This window comes from Erpetoichthys calabaricus, chromosome 3 (genome assembly GCF_900747795.2).
Source record: "Erpetoichthys calabaricus chromosome 3, fErpCal1.3, whole genome shotgun sequence".
NCBI lineage: Eukaryota > Metazoa > Chordata > Cladistia > Polypteriformes > Polypteridae > Erpetoichthys > Erpetoichthys calabaricus.
The window spans coordinates 118,620,090-118,642,916 of record NC_041396.2 but is presented as its reverse complement, the minus strand read 5'-3'; the positions used below and the strand labels follow the sequence as shown (position 1 = coordinate 118,642,916).

General features: G+C 37.6%; 1 protein-coding gene across 1 annotated transcript in view; it reads left to right on the top strand.

The window, feature by feature from the left end:
• Positions 1–22,827, top strand: part of nup133 (nucleoporin 133) — a 191,558-nt gene that overhangs the window by 94,574 nt on the left and 74,157 nt on the right. Inside the window, exons 10-12 of the mRNA XM_028797315.2 lie at positions 5,507–5,657; positions 7,320–7,477; positions 19,705–19,796. Coding sequence (XP_028653148.2) covers positions 5,507–5,657; positions 7,320–7,477; positions 19,705–19,796 — 401 coding nt within the window. The remainder of the gene's footprint in view (positions 1–5,506; positions 5,658–7,319; positions 7,478–19,704; positions 19,797–22,827) is intronic.

Below are 22,827 nucleotides of genomic sequence, written 5' to 3'. Positions count from 1 at the left end.
GTACACATGCACACAGTTTTTGAAGGAACTCGGCTGGTAGGTTGTTCCAAACATCTTGGAGAACTAACCACAGATCTTCTGTAGATGTAGGCTTCCTCACATCCTTCTGTCTTTTCATGTAATCCCAGACACACTCAATGATGTTGAGATCAGGGCTCTGTGGGGGCCATACCATCACTTCCAGGACTTCTTGTTCTTCTTTACGCTGAAGATATTTCTTAATGACTTTGTCTGTATGTTTGGGGTCGTTGTCCTGCTGCAGAATAAATTTGGGACCAATCATATGCCTCCCTGATGGTATTGCATGATGGATAAGTACCTGCCTGTATTTCTCAGCATTGAGAACACCATTAATCCTGACCAAATCTCCAACTCCATTTGCAGAAATGCAGCCCCAAACGTTCAAGGAACCTCCACCATGCTTCACTGTTGCCTGCATACACTCATTATTGTACCGCTCTCCAGCCCTTCGATGAACAAACTGCCTTCTGCTACTGCCAAATATTTCAAATTTTGACTCATCAATCCAGAGCACCTGCTGCCATTTTTCTGCACCCCAGTTCCTATGTTTTCGTGCATACTTGAGTCGCTTGGCCTTGTCTCCACGTCGGAGGTATGGCTTTTTGGCTACAACTCTTCCGTGAAGACCACTTCTGGCCAGACTTCTTCCAGACAGTAGATGGGTGTACCTGGGTCCCACTGGTTTCTGCCAGTTCCGATTTCAAAGGGTAATAAGCTTGATGTGTCTTTCATCTGCTGCACTAAGTTTCCTTGGCCGACCACTGCGTCTACGATCCTCAGCGTTGGCCGTTTCTTTGTGCTTCTTCAAAAGAGCTTCAACAGCACATCTTGAAACCCCAGTCTGCTTTGAAATCTTTGTCTGGGAGAGACCTTGCTGATGCAGTATAACTACCTTGTGTCTTGTTGCTGTGCTCAGTCTTGCCATGACATGTTGTCTTCCACAACTTCACCTTGATAGCAGAGTTTGGCTGTTCCTCACCCAGTTTTAAGCCTCCTACACAGCTGTTTCTGTTTCAGTTAATGACTGTGTTTCAACCTTCGGGTGACATTGATGATCATTAGCACCTGTTTAGTATAATTTGTTGATCATACACCTGACTATAATCCTACAAAATCCCTGCCTTTGTGCAAGTGTACCTGTAAGAATTGATGCTGGTTTGAAGGCAAAAGGTAGTAACACCAAATATTGATTTGATTTAGATTTTTTCTTTTGTTCGTTCACTTTGCATTTTGTAAATTGATAACAATAAACAATCATTATTTATATTTCTGAAAGCATTTTTTCACACCTGCCTTAAACTTTTGCACAGTACTGTATGTATGTATGTGTGTGTGTGTGTGTGTATATATATATATATATATATATATATATATATATAATAAACACACACACACACAACAGGATGCAAGACAAGCATTTAACAGAAGAGCTGCCTGTTATCTTGCCACAAAAAGTTTTTGATGGTATCAAGTCTTTAAAGATGGCAATGTTCTGTGAAGTTGTTGTTTTGTCGCTTCTCCCGGGTCAAGTGGAGTATTATTCTTGCTTAGGAGTGCACTCTTTCTCTTTGCGGCATGGTCCTTTGTTCATGGTGTTCTGTGCTTTTCTCAGCTAAGTTCTTTTTACTGTGTCATCTGCCATTTCAAAGGAAAAAGCATTGCCCTTTCTGTCGCAAAGGTTTAGATGCTGAAGTTCCTTTCTTAAAGTAATGGCTGCTTCTTAGTCTTGTTAAACTGCTGGCACAGTTAATCAGCTTGACAAGACGGTATGTCAGCTCTGTGGTCCACAAAGAGAAGAGACTGAAAACATTTAGCTCCCCAAAAAGAGAGAATAGCTCATCAGCTTTTTAGTTTCAAAGAGCAGGTTTCAGAGAGGCCATTTTGGAGAATGTGGCTCTCTTGAGAGTTTCATTAGCATGGCCTCAGAATTTACCTAAGAGATCAATAACTGTATCCAGAGAATCCATTGAGGTGGATACATGTAGTTTTTGACTGAAGGTGCAATCTTTCATGGTTGGATTAAGTTCCCTCCACTTACAAAATCATGGCATGCAAATAAGCAAGTTATCCCATCCGTCAAAATTGTCATTCCTTGAATTATAGGTCTCTGTTCTAACTACAGTCCATTTAACAATAATATTAATAATAATAATTGTAGCTGCGTTTTTCCAAAGTTTCTAAAATTCTGTAGCTCAAACTCAAAAAATGGGATTCAGCAAAGGCCTGAGGCGCAGAAATGATTCCACAGACAAAATATCTTCGTTTTTAAAAGTTTAGTTAAATTTTAAAGTAAAACAGTTCACACAAAAATAAAGGAAGAAAAATTAAAATAGCAAAAAAAAAGGAAAAAATTATAATAAGAAAAATGTAGTTCTGAGCTTAATCTTGTTACAACTTAAATCGTTATTAATTTCTTATAATTTCTGAACCATTTCAAAACGGTCAGAAAACTGTATGCTTATCCCATTTCTAAACTTAAAATGGGTTTATCAAGTCCCTCTTTACTGGGACCTGTTCTAAACACAACTGAGTTCATTATCTCACTGTTTCTCAGTTATAGCAAGAACATTCTATCTCTTACTAACTTATAGGGGGAAAAAGACTATACCATTGTCTATGACTATAGAAGAAATTATGTTCTATTCAAGTAAAGCAAACATTAATATGAGTTTAACTTAAAACTTTAACTTTCTAAAATTGGCTCTTACAATAATTCTTTACATTTATATAGCGCTTTTCTCACTACTGAAAGTGCTGTCCATGCAGATAGAACCCAGGAAATGAACCCACAATTTCCTTACTGCAAAGCAGCAGCGCTACCACTTAGCACTGCAACTAATGATTATTTTGGTAGTCAACTAATCGTTCATTTTTTTTTCCCCCCGATTAGTCACAATTATTTGATGCCTACGACCTTTGGTTGCACATCCTGTTCTGGGCTCCAGTGCATGTTTTACTTCACCTGCTCACGTCTGTCCACCTGTGAATGTCACCCTGATGTCTCTGCACTAACATGATTAAAGTTAATTATAATCAAATTAAAATAACAACCAGAGAAACATGTGAATCTGAAAATAATCAGACGTTTTATATCAGTGTGACCATCACAATAAAAAAGAAATACATTAAACAATTCAAACTAAAGTGCACATTGTCTTTAAACAAAAAAATTTCATTTAACTTAAGCAAAAATGGCCACTGGTGTGTCTTAAAGTCCAAAAGTTTAAATAAAGCTTCAATTCAAATAAAATACAACGATAACGTACAGTTTATAAAAGATTCAGTTCATATATTCCTGATTGCAGTGCAGGAATGTAAGCATTTCGACATGCTCTGGTGTGAGGCTGGCTCTCTTCTTTGAGACAATTTTCCCCGCTGCTGAGAAGAGACATTCAGAGGGAGTAGAGTTAGCAGGAATAGACAAGAATGATTTTGCAGACAGAGAAAGATGTTTTAATCATCACACTCTGAAGGAAAAGTGTTGTAGTTTATCACATCATGTACTATTATGCCATTTCTGTACTATTTTCTTTGTGAATTGTGACGTTTACTCAAAAAGTGCAGCTAAAAAGTATTTGGCATCCAGGGGTGCATTAACCCCCAAGTATGTGTCGGTTTAAGGGCTAACTATCATTGTCGAAACCTTGATATACACATTATAGTACAAACATCAACATTAACACGTGACACTAACTTTACTCGCTAAAACTTACGTCTCAAGAGACGGCAGCATCACAGCTCCAGGATGCTTGTGTTTCAGATGCTCATGCATCGCGGTGGTGCTGCCGTGAAAAGAAAGCTCCACTTTGCATAATCTGCATTCAAATTTTTTTTTTCTTTTTCGGTGAAGTGCTCCCACGCTTCAGAAAGTTTGTCTCAATTTTTCTCCATCTCCTTCCCCCTCCTCTATGCAACTCACCATTGGAACCACGTTTATTTTCCTCTACATTCTTCTTCTCCTCAGGCGTTCTTTCTTCGTTGGTAGGACTGTGTGCAGTCTTGACAAACAATAACAAACGATACTGCCCCTCAGACGTTAATGTAGTGCATTGCAGTTGCAAAAACTAATGTGGTTCTTTGTGACTAGAGCCTCTATTGAAGGTTCTGTTTATGACACGTCGACAATAAAAAATTTGCGTTGCCGATTTTTTGTAGTCGACGTCGTCGATTACGTCGACTAATCGTTGCAGCCCTACCACTGCACCTACCAACCCTGAAAAATTCTCTGCAAAGATGTCAGTGCAACTCTGATTTACACTACATGCTGGTCCTGATATGAAGAGTTTGGCCACTTATTTTGGAATGTAAGAAGGTAATGTTAGAGCTGGATGTCTCCATCTCTGTTAAATGGTCTGGTTGACCACTAAAGTCTTAACAAAAGGGGCAATGCCAGTGTGTGTGGCGTGTCGTCTACCGCTCTCTGTTTTTGATTTTATTTTTGTGTTTTTTTTTGGATGTCCCACTGGCCTTGCAAAGCATTATGGGATACTAGGGAAAAAAAGTTCTCCTAAACCTGACGAATTATCAGTAAATAATGATCAAGGGCGAATGCAGCAAATTCACTGCGAATGACGCTTTGGCGAAATTCGATGATCAACATGATTGATGATGCATTAAACTTTGTATATAATATGTGTTGCAGTAGAAACTGGTGTTTATGAAATTCATTTGAAAAAAGAGAAAATGTTTATTTGTATTATTAGAATTGCATTTCTTATTTTGATTGTGATTCTGGTAAATACATTAATGTTCTTTTATTTTGTTATTTTATTGAATAAAGTTTACTTTTTCTTTGTCCACCTGTTTGTCCATTGATCTCTCTCTTATTACTGCAGTATTGTACAAACGCATAAATTGATAGAACACTGACAATTGAACTACACCATTTTCACCAATTGAAAGAGATCATTGGACATCTGATCAGTGTGACACTGGAGTAGTTCTAATCTAAGTAGGAGTTGTTTGACATCAGGTGCATACTGTACAGTCCATCCTTGAAAGTTGTTGTTTTCCTTATCCCAGGCCAATGAGTTAATAACTCTTACACTGTCATTTGTTTAAACTGTGACCAAAACCTCATTATTTAATGCAGAAAGATTATTACTAACCAATTTGTAACTGAGATAACTTGTCTTGCTTTTTATTTGTTTGTTTACATATTTCTTTTGTGTAATTATAATTTATGTTTACTATTTTAGTGGTAAAGCTAGGCAAATATTTGACAAATATTTCATTCTTAAAATGAGCCATTATTTATTAAACTGATGCATGTTTAGGTGATTTTTAAGGACAGTTTCATAAATGAAATGAGACACTGAAGTTAATGTAGCTAATAATGATCATATCAGCCAGAGGTTATATGTAAAATATTATCATTGCTAATATTTGAATTATTGATTAAATTCCTGCTTTGTTTGTTTTACCTATATGGTTATTTGTTAATTTCCCAGAAAAGAGAAATTGTTAATTCTTTTCCTCTTCACAGGCTGAAGAAGAGCTTTTGGGGTGTCAGTTCTTGGTTCCATGGTTTTCTAGACATACTGCTTACTTGTTCACAGAAGAACTTGTCTTTGTTAGTCCAACTGGCATAGGGAGAGGGTCAATACCAGAAGACAAGATACAGTTCAATTCTTCAGGTTAGTTAAGATGACATTTCAAATGCTAATTTAAATATGGAAATGTAATTTTAAATAATGTTTTCAAAATATAGAATGCAGGATCAGATGTGCACAGTGGGAAAATAAAATCACACTTAAAGGTTTTGCAGTTTTCCAAAACAGTTTTTCAGTTAAGTATATAGTTTAAGAGAATTTATTGATGATTTATTATATCTGTTTTTATAAGAGAAGCTGTCAACTGATCAGAGGCTTAAGTTTAAATTCAGGTAAGTGCAACAGCACATATTTATATTGGGTAGTACTTTTAGTTTGAAAGTGTGACTTGTCCAGCCTGTGCTGTACAACAGGACTTTATTATTATTAAAAAAAATACTTAGTATTGAGTTGACCAGAGTTACCTTTGCATTTCATTCTGAGCATACTTTACTTTTCCATGTTCATGATTTAAATTGACCTCTGTTATAGTAAGTTGTTTTATTTATGGTATTTTCTACATCTCTTACCAAAGAGAGGTTAACTTTGGGCTATGTGTAATCCTGTGGCCTTAACGTGTATCACCACTAGTCAGCTATTGATGATGATGATGATCATGCTTTTACCTTTTAACAATTTTTATTGGTGTATTTATTGGATTATTTATTGACTAGTACTTAAAGCATTTTGGAATACTGTTGCTTTAAATAAAAGCACCTCAACACTTTGCACCAACCTCTTGCTGACTGTGTGTTTCCTCATTTGCCCGGATCATCCTTGGGTGTATTATCGGTGGTTCTGGGTTCAAGAGGCTCCTGAAAGCAACCATGGAGCGTGGAGCCGACCTATTCCATCACTAGCCCATGCCATAGCTAAGTGAAACTTGGCAGAATTTGTCTTGTTTCACACCAAAATTATATACAGAAGATGTACTGTAGCTGACAGTGGGATGAGTTCCCTTTTATTGTTGCTTACAGACCTGTTCTGTATCTTAAAGCATATTTTTGTGATGGGTTGGCATATCAGAGGCCTAGGTTTTTAAAGAAGGGAGTGCCTTCTGCTGTAACTGGAGGGAAGTAGTAAGTTTTACCTGTCACTAGAAACAAGATCCAAGCAGCTTCAAGCTCAGTGATTCAAAAGTTGTAAAATTTTCCCATTAACATCTCATTCCCATTTACTTTTCTGATGTATACTCATAGATATTATTAATAAATACCAGGCAATATAAATTTTCAGAATTCAAGTATTGGCTGAAGTTTTAGAACGCAAAGATTTGTGAACAGTAACCTTACAATAGAGCATATGTTTTATCTTTCTTTGTTTGTTTAAAATTGGAATGATGCTTCACCTGTATAGACTATAGCACGCAGAGCATCTCTGTGTTAAACTTTTAATTTTTTAATTTTTTTTTTTTTTTTTTTTTTAGCTCAAAAGGTGTTACACAACCAACAAGTATGATAGCATGGCCTAAAAAGTCCAGTCATTTACAGTATTTATCAGTGCAAGTGTCTAATGAAATATTTTAAATATGAAGTACACAGTGACAATTCTGGCTGAAACAATTTTGTGGGGATTGAACATTCTAGGTAAATCTGCAGCAGTATGCCACATGAGAATTAACTATATTTTTTACTATGTCATTAAGGTCTCTGTCATTTGTAATTATCTTTACTGTCATCTTGTGTATATACCGTTTATTGTTTATAGGGGACAAGATTCTGGGTGCAGGTTGTTGTGCAGGCCTGCCTATTTTCTTCTCCAGGAATAGTGGTCTAGTTGCAGTCACTGTCAGAGAGAGTGCATCCATGCTTCCTGAAATTGTTGAAAATTCATTGTCATCTTCCATGGGTGGAAAATCAGCAGAGGTAATATTATTAAAATACATAGAATCAGCTTCTTTACTGATAATTACATTAGTAACCTGTGGTGGTTAAGGTTTTAAATATTGTTTTCTGTCATTTTTTTAAATCCGTTTTTCAGCCAAACTTTAATACCAGTGTTAATATTAAAACCAGGAAATGTTGTATGATGTAAATATTTGCATTTTGAATGTGATATAGAATCAATCTATGGATATACAGAAGAGCTTTTGTTAAGGTACTGTGTAAGTTTATAATTTTTATAGAATTTAATTGAAAAATGTAGTAGAGTGAAATTCAGAATTCACTTTAAGATTCAGTGGGGTGGGAAACAGTGGCCTAGGATGAGTTAAGTTTGAAGCATTCCATTAATAAAACTGAGAATTATCTATTATCCACAAAATTAATTTGTTCAGAGGAAACTACTTGGGAGAAGATGAATTTCTGTTCAAATGCTGAAACTTAGTGATATGAGCTATACTGAATGACTGAAGGGCACAGTTCATACTTCACTCTTAATTTTTAATAGATAGTTTCATAACTTGAAATAAATCCTGTAAAGAATCCTAAGTGTAGTCAATACAGTTAAAATCTGTTCTTATCAAGAGCATTATAACAAAGTATATTTGATATTAAAATGTGCAGTGTTTTCAGTATCATATTTGGATCATAAATTGTGCTGTATTTGACACTGAATCTTTTCCAGTATTAAAATTAAGTATTTTAAATTCAGAGTAGCTGTTATTCTCACACTTTGTCATAAATTATTTGATAGTTTACTCTTCACCATGGTGTGGATTTCAGTAATGTGACCATTTCTGTGTTATAAAGACTTAACTGTTATTTACTATACATTAACAATACATGTTTCTAGTCCTGTTGCTCAGTTTTTCATTCCAAGTTTTCTTAATTTTTGATCCACCTATTTATGTTTGAAATTGTACTTGCTGGTGGTGACTTTTATTTGCCATTTATTTTTTTGTGACCATTGGAGTATTTAATTTCAAACAGGGTGCTAGTTTTGTCAATTTCAAAACTACTATATATTTTAATGCCTTGGTTCCGTTTTTCCTATAAATATTGTACTATTCACCCTGGGGAAAATGACATGCTAATTTGAATTGGGGCCATGCATTTTAAGATAGTCTTTATCAGGGGTCTCCAACATGTCACTTGCGAACTACCGGTAGCTCGCAACCCTTTTCCAAGTAGTTCGCCAAAAGGTTAATGAATCCTACATAAATTTGAAAACTTGATAGTCAAATTTGGGGTGGGCGATCTTTCCAAAACATCATATCACTGTCCACAATCTGAATTGCAATCTATTTTTTCAATGTGGCATACACTTAAGAGAATATCTGGACTCAAACTCCTCAAGACCTAAGTAAGACTTTATCAAACAAAGTTGAATTCAATTGTTCTCTCGTTCGCTAGCTAAGCAAGGGTAAGGAACACTCCCCGAAGCTGACGAGTGAGTGAGGAAGGCCCCTCCCCACAGCCGCTGCCTTTTTCTCGGATTCGCTGAAATAAATCGTAATATCATAAGTGAAATATGATACATAGCGAAATGAAAGAAGTTGCAAAATCAACCGGAATGTTCAAGCAAACTATAGAAAAAACCCAGTCTAAATCCGTTAAGTAGTTCTCTCGTGAAAGCGGACAGACATTGGATTTTATATATTATATATTAGTAAACCTTCAAAATAATGTGCAGTTCAGTCTCAAAAGCATTTCTGGAGCTTAGTAGAGCCAGATAACTATAAGAATCTTCACCAAGAAGCTCTGAAAAATGTCTGCTTTGTTTGGGTTTACATACCTCTTTGAGTCTGCCTTTTTCTGTCATGGATGTCATGAAATCAAAGTTCAGAACAAGACTGACAGATGAACATTTAAATGACTCCATAAGAGTGAACCTAAGTGGCTACACTCCACCATACACCTCTCTTGTTGACTCCATGCAGTGCCAGTCATCTGACTAACTAAAAAACACATCACACATGCAACTGGACATGTGAATACTCTTGTGAAGTGAAACAGTGACATGTAACATAATGACAAATGAATAAATAATACCTGTGTATTTGTAATTGCATTGTTTTGTTTTGAAAGCATTTATGTTTTAATTCAATAGTGTGAGATACACTAGAAAATGCATACAGACATACAAAATGCACTTGCAGGTGAACTAAATATCTTTGTGATGTTTTAATGCAAAATGTGAGTTGTGGACACCAACATTTTGTAAATGTTCATGTAAAACAAGCTTATTCTGTTTGTTTGGGTTGAAATAAGCTATGAGAATAAATGTTAGAAAACATGAGTAGCTCTCGGCCATTTTCATTTTGTAAAAGTAGCTCTCATGGGAGGTTGGAGACCCCTGGTCTATATGCAAATATTTAAAAATGTTGATACATTTTTGATGTTACTTTTAAGAAAACAAGTGCATTTATTTGGGAAAAAAAGTAGTCCCTCTTTAAATCTAGTAACCCACCCAAATGCTGAAAAAACTTTCTCAGTATAATGAACTGTACTGTAATTTCCAAAATGCTGTAAGTATTAAATATTTAGCCTTTTCAGTGACCATATGCCACCAGCTTATTCATGATTCATGCTAGGAATGGACAGGGTTGACTCATAATTTTAAATAAAAGTATTCTAATGCTGTTTAAGACATGATCAGCTGTAAATAAAGTACATTATTCCAATAAACTGCACATGGAAACAATTGTCTAAACTGTGCTCCTTTTTTCACAGATTGACATAATTTTTCTTAACGTGTTTTTATGTATAAATGTTTCTTCAAGCGTAGCAACAAGTTATATATTTATGCATCAGAATAGGGATCACTACATTAATACTGTATGTATTGGAATAGTTGTGTTATTCAGAGTTAAACCTATAGGATAAAAGTAATGATGAACAGTCAAAATGTAGAGTGCCCAGTTTCGAACCTGGGACCTTTGGGCTATAAGGCATAGGTTCTTACCTCTGCACCATTCAAGAACACGTATAAACTCCCAGTCGATTGACATTTGAGCTTGGGTTTTTAGCTCATTGACATCAACATGTAAATCAAATGTTTGTTTTTTTTTTTACTTTGATTATATTCTTGAATAAAAGCGTACATATTTATTTGATATTTGGACTAAAGTCTTCACACATTATTCACTTCACGTCATTATTTATTTATGTATTTATTTTATTATAATTTTATTGATTTTTATTGTAATCACACAACATTCCATACAAGTAGATCAGTTTTTACAAAAATACGATTGAAAATAAATCTCACCCCAGAGAAAGAGAGCATGGCCAGCAGAGTAAAACTTAAAGCTAGTAAAAATAAGTAAATAGATGAATTAATAAGTGAATAAAGATAAAAGGGGAGAGAATCTGCTTCCTCAGTGCTTAAAAAGCTTATTCTAAAATGTTATTGATTAGATCCTGCCAGGTTTTGAAAACGTTCTGCACAGATCCTCTAAGTGAGAATTTGATTTTTTCCAATTTCAAATAGTATATACAGTCATATGAAAAAGTTTGGAAACCACCCCTCTTAATTCTTTGGATTTTTGTTAATCATTGGCTGAGCTTTCAAAGTAGCAACTTCCTTTTAATATATGACATGTCTAATGGAAACAGTAGTGTTTCAGCAGTGACATTAAGTTTATTGGATTAACAGAAAATATGCAATATGCATCATAACAAAATTAAACAGCTGCATAAATGTGGGCACCCCAACAGAGATATTACATTAATACTTAGTTGAGCCTCCTTTTGCAAATATAACAGCCTTTAGACACCTCCTATAGCCTTTGATGAGTGTCTGGATTCTGGATGGAGGTATTTTTGACCATTCTTCCATACAAAATCTCTCTAGTTCAGTTAAATTTGATGGCTGCCGAGCATGGACAGCCTGCTTCAAATCATCCCATACATTTTCGATGATATTCAAGTCAGGGAACTGTGATGGCCATTCCAGAACATTGTACTTCTCCCTGTGTTTTGAGTCATTATCTTGTTGGAATATCCAACCTCTGCGTAACTTCAACTTTGTGACTGAAGAATTTGTTGATACTGGGTTGAATTTATCCGACCCTCGACTTTAACAAGGGCCCCAGTCCCAGAACTAGCCACATAGCCCCACAGCATGATGGAACCTCCACCAAATTTGACAGTAGGTAGCAGGTGTTTTTCTTGGAATATCGTATTCTTCCACCATGCAAAACGCTTTTTGTTATGACCAAATAACTCAATTTTTGTCTCTCATCAGTCCAAAGCACTTTGTTCCAAAATGAATCTGGCTTGTCTAAATGAGCATTTGCATACAACAAGCGACTCTGCTTATGGCATGAGTGCAGAAAGGGCTTCTTTCTCATCACCCTGCCATACAGATGTTCTCTATGCAAATTGCACTGAATTGTAGAACGATGTACAGATACACCATCTGCAGCAAGATGTTCTTGCAGGTCTTTGGAGGTAATCTGTGGGTTGTCTGTATCCATTCTCACAATCCTGCGCATATGCCGCTCCTGTATTTTTCTTGGTCTGTCAGACCTGGGTTTAACAGCAACTGTGCCTGTGGCCTTCCATTTCCTGATTAGATTCCTTACAGTTGAAACTGACAGTTTAAACCTCTGAGATAGCTTTTTGTAGCCTTCCCCTAAACCATGATACTGAACAATATTTGTTTTCAGATCTTCTGAGAGTTGTTTTGAGGACACACCTGTCAATAAAGTTCAAGGCTTAACTAGCTAATCCAACCAATTTGGTGTTGCAAGTAATCAGTACTGAGCAGTTACATTCAATCAAATCAGCAAAATTAGAAGAGTACCCACATTTTTGTACAGCCAGTTTTCACATTTTAATTTCATACAACTAAATGCTGCTTCACTAAAAATCTTTGTTTGGAAAACACCCCAGTACTCAGATGTTCCTAGGAAATGAAAGACATACCACTGTTATCTTTTTTGTTGAAAGTAGAGTAAATTATTATACAGGCTGACAGGGGTTCCCAAACTTTTTCATATGACTATAACATCGGTTACCCTCTGACTTAACAGAAGAGAGTTAGGATTCTTCCAGTTAAGCAAGATAAGTCTACGTGCCAATAATGTAGTAAAAGCAATCACAGTTTGTTTGTCGTTCTCCACTTTAAGCCCATCTGGAAGTACACCAAACACAGCTGTTAATGGGTTAGGAGGGATTGTGACACCAAGGCTGTCTGAAAGGCATTTAAAAATTTTGATCCAGAATGATGTTAATTTGGGCGGCACGGTGGCGCAGTGGGTAGCGCTGCTGCCTCGCAGTTGGGAGACCTGTGGACCTGGGTTCGCTTACCGGGTCCTCCCTGCGTGGAGTTTGCATGTTCTCCCCGTGTCTGCGTGGGTTTCCTCCGGGCGCTCCGGTTTCCTCCCACAGTCCAAAGACCTGCTGGTTAGGTGGATTGGCGATTCTAAATTGGCCCTGTGCTTGGTGTGTGTGTGTGTGTGTGTGTGTGTGTGTGTGTGTGTGTGTGTGTGTGTGTGTGTCCTGCGGTGGGTTGGCACCCTGCCCGGGATTGTTTCCTGCCTTGTGCCCTATGTTGGCTGGGATTGGCTCCAGCAGACCCCCGTGACCTTGTGTTCGGATTCAGTGGGTTGGAAAATGGATGAATGGATGGATGATGTTAAATTGGTACAAGCCCAAACACATGACCCAGTGAGGCTGGAACTTGATTGTAGCGTTCACAGGTTGGACCTTGCCCTGGAAACATTTTGGATAATTTTAAACGAGACAGATGTGCTTGATATATCATTTTTAGTTGAATAATTGTATGCATTGCACATGTGGAGCTCGAGTGAATTCTCTGCATTGCTATTTTCCAATCCTTTTCTGAGATGTTGAGTGAGAGATCCTTTTCCCACTGTCCTCTTGGATCTTTGAAAGGGAGGGACTGTAAAATGGTTTTATGTATTGCAGAAATGCTGTCTGAGTCCCAGAAACTGAGCAATATTTTTTCCAGCATAGAGGGAGGTGGGAGGTGAGGAAAATTGGGCAGGTTCTGTTTAACAAAATTTCTAATTTGAAGGTAGTGAAAGAAATGTGTTGCTGGAAAGTTAAATTTGGAATGTAATTGTTCATAGGATGCAAAGACGTTGTCTATGTACAGATCTTTAAGTGATTTAATCCCAAATGTTTTCCATATATTAAAAACTGCATATGTTTCCGAGGGTGGGAAAAGGTGGTTCTTGTGCAGAGGTACCACAGATAAAAGCTTCTCTATCTTAAAATGCTTCCTACATTGGTTCCATATTCTTTTGTGCGTGAAGCACAATTGGCTTGCATAGGCAAGAAATTATCTACAAAGAAATAATCAATTCTTGAGTAGCAATGATGAACTGGTGAGTAGAAGGAAGTTTCTTGAGTTTGGGTTTAGAAATCTCCAGGGGTCTGATAAGTTGTGGTCAGTTACAAACTGTGTAATTGTCTTTGTAGTGTTAGGTCTCCTGTCACAGGGGTGATGTAATAATAAATTGTTTCTGTCTGAGAAGTGACATTACATTAAATTTAGATTGTGATTTTTCGAAGCGCACGACAAAAGTCCTAGGTTTTAAAGGTATTTGATCCCTGTATGTGCTAAGCTTCTGCTATCTCGGTGTCTGATTTAAAGTCCTCTCCAATTATTTTTGTGAATAGTTCAGCTACAAATTTCACTGGCTTTGCACTTTCACGATTCTCAGGTAGACCTTTGATTCTAATATTGTTCCTTCTCCATCTATCTTCCAGAGCAGTAAGTCTGTCTCCGAGTTTTTTGCATTTAGAATTCCCAGCCGTTGCTTTTCCGTCGATGGTGGTTGCCAGATGTTCGGCTGTTTTAATTCGAGTCGTAAATGTTTGCTTAACGTCTTTCAACTGATAATAATAATAAATTTTATTTATATAGTGCCTTTCCCATGCTCAAGGCACTTCACAGAATTTAAGAAAGAACGGCAGAGTATACAGTATATAGCATTATACAAACCAGATAAATAAATAAAGATTAAGACAGTAAATTCAGAGAAAAGCCTAACAGACAACATAATTGATGGTATAGCACACACACATACAGGTTACATGAGCATCTTGACATAGAGGTAAACTGAGAAAAGGATAGTGAAGTCAAGTAGATCTAAAAGCCTTCCTGAGCAGATGAGTTTTGAGTTGTTTTTTTAAAAGAATTCATGGAGCCAGCTGATCTGATTCATTTCGGTAGATCATTCCAGGGTCTGGGCGCTATACAGCTAAAGGCCCTGTCACCCATGAAGTGTAAATTAGTGTGGGGCACAACAAGATTGCGAGAATCAGAGGACCTTAGTGGGCGGACAGGCACATAGTGATGGAGAAGGTCACTGATGTAGTTTGGTGCAAGGTCATTTAAGGCTTTGTAGGTTATTAGAAGGATTTTATATTCGATTCTGTAAGACACAGGGAGCCAGTGAAGGCAGAGCAGGATGGGTGTTATGTGCTCACTGCTGCTGGTTCGAGTAAGGACTCTTGCAGCCGATACAATAATCGATGCGGAATATGATAAAAGCATGGACAAGTTTCTCAGCATTAGAAAAGGAGAGGAAGGAGCGATCACGGGATATGTTATGGAGGTGAAAGTAAGAATGTTTCTTAATGTGATTTATGTGGGCGGAATAAGAAAGGGAGGAATCAAAAATGACACCAAGATTCTTTGCAGTAGAGGCAAGTCTGATGAGATCACCGCCAAGATTGACTGGGAAAGAGCTTATTTTATTACGTTTCATTTTAGTCCCAATTTGCAGGAGTTCAATTTTGTTGCAATTTAATTTTAAAGAGTTCTGCTCCATCCAGGTATTAATTTCACTGTGGCACGTTGTGAGCTGAGAGAGCTCTGATGAAGTTCAACTTTTGACATTGAAATAGAGTTGAGTATCGTCTGTATAAAAATGATAACCCAGTCCATAGCTATGAATAATATGGCCAAGCAGAAGCCTATAAATACAGAAGAGAAGAGGGCCGAGGACAAAGCTCTGTTTTTCCTCATACTTAGACGCATTTTGCTGAATGTGTTCCTCACTTTTTTCCAGCATACCTTTAAAGGCTGCCTCAAAGCAATTAAGTACACGTTTCTCCAAGTCTTTCTTATCTTGTAGCAGCTCCAGCCATAGCTCCACCCGCAGTTTCTCGTTTGCCTTGAGCATACCATTTATTTCTTTCTTTATATCTCTCTTAATCGACAAGCTATCATGACTTGCATCTCTTGCACATTCGCTCCCATTTTCACTCTCGACTGGAGACGATGCAGCGGAGCGGGGTCCTGGGAAGTCTGTGCTTTCGCCTGTCTGTTCCAGGTCAGTCTCTGAAAGGCCGTATGTTCAACTTGGACTTGATGCCTGTCTAGGCTTGGGTGTATCTTTGGATTTCTTTTCCGTTTCTTTCCAAGCCACTTTCTTACCGCTCATTGTTATATATGCTTGCATATACATACTGTAATAGAACTTCCTCGAGTTGGGTAAATACAGGATACCTCGGGATAATAAAAAAAAAAAATTAAAGCCACCACAAACGAAATTCTGCCTTAGAAGTCCATCTCCTGCAATGGACGAGACCAAGTCTCACATCATTATTAGTATAACATGGAAAAAGTTTTTGCTTTAGGTATGTGTTCGGCATTTCTTGCCTCTCATTTCCTTTCATCCTACACTTACCCAGATCTTTATAGACACGGAACACACATGAAATGCATGTATTCCAACTAATGATACAGTACTGTATTATTTACTCTACATAACTCCAGGAACCTCACACGCAGATAGGCAGCCTTCGCTTGAGCAGGTAGAACTTTTTGCCCAAGTTGAGCTCCATCAAGGCAGGGATGGGATAGCAGGCTGTTTGCTGCTTGTGCTGATTGACACATTTTCATAACAAAAGATGCTGATGGAGAGGTGAGATGGGATTTAAGGTGGGCCGGGATTATGAGTTTTTTCATAGTCTTCAGGAATTTTAGTGTTAAAGGTTTACTATTCTTATGCATGGACCATTTAAGTCTCACTGCCACTACCCTTTACACTACATCCTTGTTTTTCTTTGTTTCCCTCAGTAGAACCAGGTGGGGTCTGCACACTGATTCAAGCCTATGAGCCTTGTTCTTCCTAAGCCCCCTTGATTTTCATGATTACACCTGTCAGAACACAATAGAATCTTTTTTTTATTTTATTTTTAATATCTTTTCAGGCTTGCAGGTGTCAAAATTCTGTCTATAAATTGTATGTGCCTGAAATGGAATTGGAGATCAATATGGCTAGCAGAAAGTAAAGCCCAGAATAGGAGATTTTTGAATGCAGTATTGAAGGCATTCATTTTAAGCACATTGTCTTAGAGAAGGACATGTTGTGTGCTGTAGACATTTAGAGTAAAAATCCTCAAACCTTACAATTCACCTAAATTTCAATGCAAATTGGCCTATTCTGGACAATAAAAGGAAAGATGAAAGTGCCAACAGTCAGTGCACATTTGTTCACCACAAATGACATAGAAAATATTTTAAAAATTAAAAAAATGTATAAAATTGTTCATATTCAGTATCTGGTTTTGATTATACTTGTTTTTATCAGACAAACAAAACCACATAGTAAATCATGTAATGTAGCGCAATAAGCTTCCACTGACATTAAACTTGTATTATTTCCAAACCGGTTAAGTGTACAGTTCAGTCTGATTGTGACACAAAACTAAACTCCATAGTAGCTCTTTAACCATATCATAATTAGTAAAACTGAAACTAATACATATATAAAAATAAAATGTATTTGTAAAATAAAAACTAAAAATACATGATGGAAAACTAAAACTATACTGAATTTCCAAGTAAGGTCAAAAAAAAAAAAATATAGAAATAAGAACTAATATAAAAAGGCAAAACTATAATAACCTTAATGCAAAGGCAGCATCACCAGACACTGTTCACTGGCAGATCTGAGTGGACGAGAAGGACTATAGGGCTTCACCAGTGTCTCCGTGTACTCAGGTGCTGACCCATTGACTACTCTGTAGACAGGCATCATGGATTTTAACTTAATGTGTGCTGCTGCAGGGAGCCAATGTAGCAAAATGGAGAGGAGTGACATGTGCCCATCTCAGCTGGTTAAATACAAGACAAGCTGCTGCATTTTGGACCATCTGCAGCAGCATGATAGCAAATGCAGGTACACCTGCCAGAAGTGAGTTGCAGTAGTCCAAATGCAACAACACCAAAACTTGGACCAGAAGTTGTGCTGCATACTGTGTCAGATAAGGTCTGGTCTTGCGGTTGTTGTACAGTATGAACCTGCTTGAACAAGAAACAGTAGAACTATTAGAAAAAGATAACTGTTCATCAGTCATCACCTTGGGGTTGCGTAATGACTTGGTAGGTGTTTGCGACAGTGAGCCAAGCTGTACAGAGATGGAGGAGTTGAGCAGTTTTTTTTGCCAGGTTGAGCTGTAGATTATGGTCCTTCATCCAGATTGTGATATCAATAAGCTGATACCATATTGTCCTCTGGAGGGAATGACAGGTACAGCTGTACATCATTCACAGAGCACTGATAAGAGAAACTATGGTATTGGATGATGGAGCCCAGATGGTGTACAGAAGGAAAAGCAGAGGACCCAACACTGATCTTTGGGGTACACCTATGCATGTCTGGTGCGCCTTTGACAACTCTCCTCACCAGGACACACAGTAGGATCTTCCTAAGATATAGGACTCAAACCATCTGAGAGCAGTCCCAATGATGCCTCAAAGAGGGTGTCAAGAAAGATGTCATTGTTGACCCTATCAGAGGCAGAAGAGAGATCCAGCAGGATCAGGACCGATGACATGGTAATAGCTCTAGCAAGTTGTAGCCAGTTGATCACAATTAGTAGAGCCATCTCAGTCAAGTGGTTCCACTTGAAGTCCACAGGTGGGGATCAAGCAATCCATTCTGTACAAGGAAGGAAGAAACCTGGTTACAAACTGCACTTTCAAGTGTTTTAAAAAGAAAAGGAGGGAGACAGGCCTGTTATTGTTAACTTGGAATGGGTCAAGTGTTGATTTTTTGAGGAGTGGGGTTATCAGTGTGTGTTTGAAGATGGTAGGAAATGCGCCTTAGCTGAATGAGGTGTTAATGATCTATATAATTGCAGAGATCACTGGGGAAGAGATGGCCTGAAGGAGATGTGAGGGGATAGGGTCAATTAAAATATTTTAAGTCCACTGAATGACCTAAAATTTTAAAAGGTAAGCAGTAACTGTCAGAAATTTAAAAAAAAAAAAAATGCAACTCTAAGTGGGACAGTTTCAGGGAATTAGTAATGGGCTAACTTGTAGCCGTTCTGCAGCAATGAAAATTACTTTAGCCTTGAAGTTGATACAAACAGTTCCTTCATGTGTCCCAATTGTTGATTACTCACAAACCCTCTATCTGTGTGTGTGTGTGTGTGTGTGTGTGTGTGCGTATGTGTGTATATGTATATATATGTGTATATGTATATATATATATATATATATATATATATATATATATATATATATATATATATATGGAGTACATATGAAGTACAGTTTTCCATACCATTAGAAGGAAATTGGAAACTGGACAATCCAACAACAAAATACCACAAAGATTGTTACATTATTACTTTAATGTTCAGCAAACTTTAAGTGACTATCCTAGAAAATTCTGTTTTTCCTTCCAAATATTTTTCAAGCATTATCTTAGTGGGGTATATTTTAAAACATGTTTTTATCAATGTCTTCTGTAATGCTTCAGTCTTTTCCTGAAAGAATTTGAAGACTATATTGTGTGGATGATTTAACCACAGATCCATCACTCATTTCTTTGTTTGTTTTGCATGTGTGTGTGTTGTTTTGAGTTTTTAAATCATAAAGTTAACTTGAACCTTTTTTTGTCATCAGAACATTTCCATTTATATTCTGATTTCTTTTTGAAAATGTTTAACATTTCATTTTGCCTGCAGAATTTCAGCAGTATTTGCAAGAATTCTGCATTATGTCAATTAGTATTTATAAATAGATAATTTCTTAAATTATGGTATCAGCAAATTAGAAATAGTAAAGGTGCTCTCAGCTGCCTATTTTGTGATTAAAGAGCAATTCTGACCAATTTTCCATAGTATATGCTTACATATTTAATATATTTGGTTATTGTGACATTTGCTACAGCACATATAGGTTTAATTTATGTAGTCTATTTTCTTTACAGTTGTCTCTACAAGAAAGTTGTATACAACCAGGAACTACAGCTCAAGAAGACATGATCAGTCTACTGAAAGCAGCATTTCTCCAGTATTGTCGGTATGGAAAAATTAAAGTTCAAATTCTTTTGCTCACAATATCTTTTTAAAGCTGCCTACAGAAAATTAATTTGACTTTGTTGTCAAAATGATTACTGCATTGTACTCTTAATAGGAAAAAGTAAATGGTATGATTAGCTTTATTACAAGAATATCCATCTTATCTATAATCTATCTCAGTACTAAAACATCCTGCTTTTTCTGTCCCCAAGATAGTATACAAGTGTAGCTCTTCTGTTAACCTGATATGATGTTGTTTATAAGTATCACCTCTCCAATCCCCCAACCCACCAATGAGGATTTTTAGGTACAGCCTTTCACATTTTCAAATAATTAGCCTCTGGTTGATATGAATATACACATCTACACATGGGATGGTAGTGGTGCCACCTTGCAGTATGGAGACCAGATTTCATGCCAAATTTTCTCCCTGTATGGAGTTTGTGTGTTTTTTTTCCCATGTCTACATGGCTATCCTCTGCTTGGTCTCGTTTCTCCAACAGTCCCAAGACATGCAGGTTAAGTGGACCGGTGACACTAAATTGGCCTCAGGATAAGTGCATGCAAGTGTGTTCAGCCTGCGATGAACTTTGTGCGCTATCTGGGATTTGTTCCTGTCTTGCGCCCTATGCTTGCGGGGTAGGCTCTAGTCCCCACCACCACCCTGCTCAGGATTAACACTAGAATTACCAGAGCCTACAAGAAAACTCGTAAATCCGGCCCACCTTAAATCTGTTCGCACCTCTCCATCAGTGTCTTTTGTCCTATAATTGTGTCAATTAAGACAAGCAGCAAGCAGCCTGCTATTCCATCCCCCCACCATCGCAGACCGTGCAGAGTGTTCTCCCAGCTCATGCCTTGATTGATTATCTGGGAGTGAAGTGCTGGAGCTTTACAGTGGAAATAATAGATCATTATTTGGACCACATGCATTTCATTTGTGTTCCGTTTCAACAGTAATCTGTGTAAATACATTGTTAAAACAAACTTTTTCATATTTTAGTAATAAATGTTACAAAATGTAGGCATAAACTGTAGAATGTGTGAAGCCTGAAGTCCAAAGATCAAATAAACACTTTCACAAAAGGTTCCAGGATGATACAACAGCTTCTGTGGCGTTGCGGTAAGATTTACTGACTTATAATCAAGAGTCCCCGGTTCAATCCTGACTGCCTCCTATATTTGCCATTTTCAGTAGTGAGCTGCTCTTATTGTTAATACTATACAGCAGGCATGTCAAACTCACTAGCATTGGTGGGCCTCTTCGACTGCCATACGTGCGTCAGCGGGCCGCACTGTAACAAATACTATTATACAAAGTTACTGTAGCTTTCTTTCCAATACTGAAAACTTTAAAAAATGTAACACTTAAAGTTTAAAGAAAAGCAATTTATTTCCATACAGTCTCCATACAACAGTGTAGAATTAGAGTCTTAGCCTCTTAGCTAGGTCCTTATTATATTATATTCATTATATTATATTCATTGCTTATATAGGAGCCTTACAGTGTGAGATTTATTTCTTTTGTCCCGACACTTGGCGTCTCTTGTTATTAACCAGCTCGTCAATATCAGGCTTGAAATCTTGTGCAGCTGCAACTTTTATGAGGGATGAAAGGTGCTCGACGGTAAGTCTTGAGTGATGTGGGGTTTTGGTAGCTTTCATTAATGAAAATAATTGCTCACAAAGGTAAGTGCTTCCGAACATTGATAGTACTCTTGATGCCAACTTACGAATCTGCACATACGAGGGTGGCAGGTAAGCATACAAGCCTGGCACACCAACTTCGTTGTATTTTGCCTTCAGAATAGAATCTGACTGCACTTCAATCAGTTCCATTTGGATATTCTCAGGCGCATTCTCAACGTTGTAAGAGAACAGCGCAATGCCCTGTTTGTGTGAACTGAAATCACGAAAATGCTCAGTAATTCAAGTTGGAAAACAAATCCTCCAAAAATCAAATTTTACTTTACTAAGTTTACTTCAAAGTTTATATTGTAAAATAAGCCACCTGACCTACAATAATTTTTCAAACTCAAAATCACAAAAATATGTTAATAAACAACTCACCAACTTCTCACGTCCACTTCAGATCTTCAGCTGTAGTCTGCACTAACTGTTCGTTACAATACTAGCACAAAATTACATGAAACTAGAGCAAAAAAACGTGAAAATATGCGGGCTATTACTACTCGTGATGGTCAGTTCTGCCCAGTGGCCAGTCTCAGCAGCCCAGTCAGTAGTGTAGCCTTAGCAGGGGCGGCTCTAGGCTCGTGGCGGCCCTGGGCAGAGAAAGAATCGATGGCCCCTTCGCCCGCCAATGCCAATATGGTATCTTATGCACGGCGGATGGCTACGTCCGTTGCGGACACTGCATAGCCGCCTCATGCTCATGTCACGCATCTATATGCACGTGTCTGTAACTTGAAAACTAAGTGGCGCGCATGATATTCTCATCACAGCAGAACGTTATAATACTACATATAGCTTACTGCTCCGACTTGAGCGACATTAGTAAATACAGCGTACTAATTAACAACAAACACAATGTTTTTCGGCCACATTGCCGTCAGCTGTGTCGTTATTTTCTCTTTCTGTTTTTTATTCAATATATATTGGTGTGGCAGCCCCTGGGATTTGGCGGCACTGTGCAGGTGCACAGTTTGCACATGCCTAAGGCCGCCCCTGCTGCCCGCTGCTGCAGCCTAGCGCTTCAGTTGTGACGCTGTGGCTCATTAACTTTGGTCAAGGCTCGTGGCTATACTAGCAGATGACGTTTCCGGTACCGTCATGCCATGGGATAACGCGCTTTTGTCAGAAGGCAGAAGTAAGAAAAGTCAATAAGTAACGCCGAAGATGCAGAATGATTCAATCACAAACGATAGTAATCATTTTGTACAAGTTCAGTGCTAACTAGGATCTGTCATGCGGGCCGCATAGATTTCTGTTGCGGGCCGCATGCGGCCCGGGGACCGCGAGTTTGACATGCCTGCTATATAGTACACACATACATTTGGTTTGTGTCTGTAACA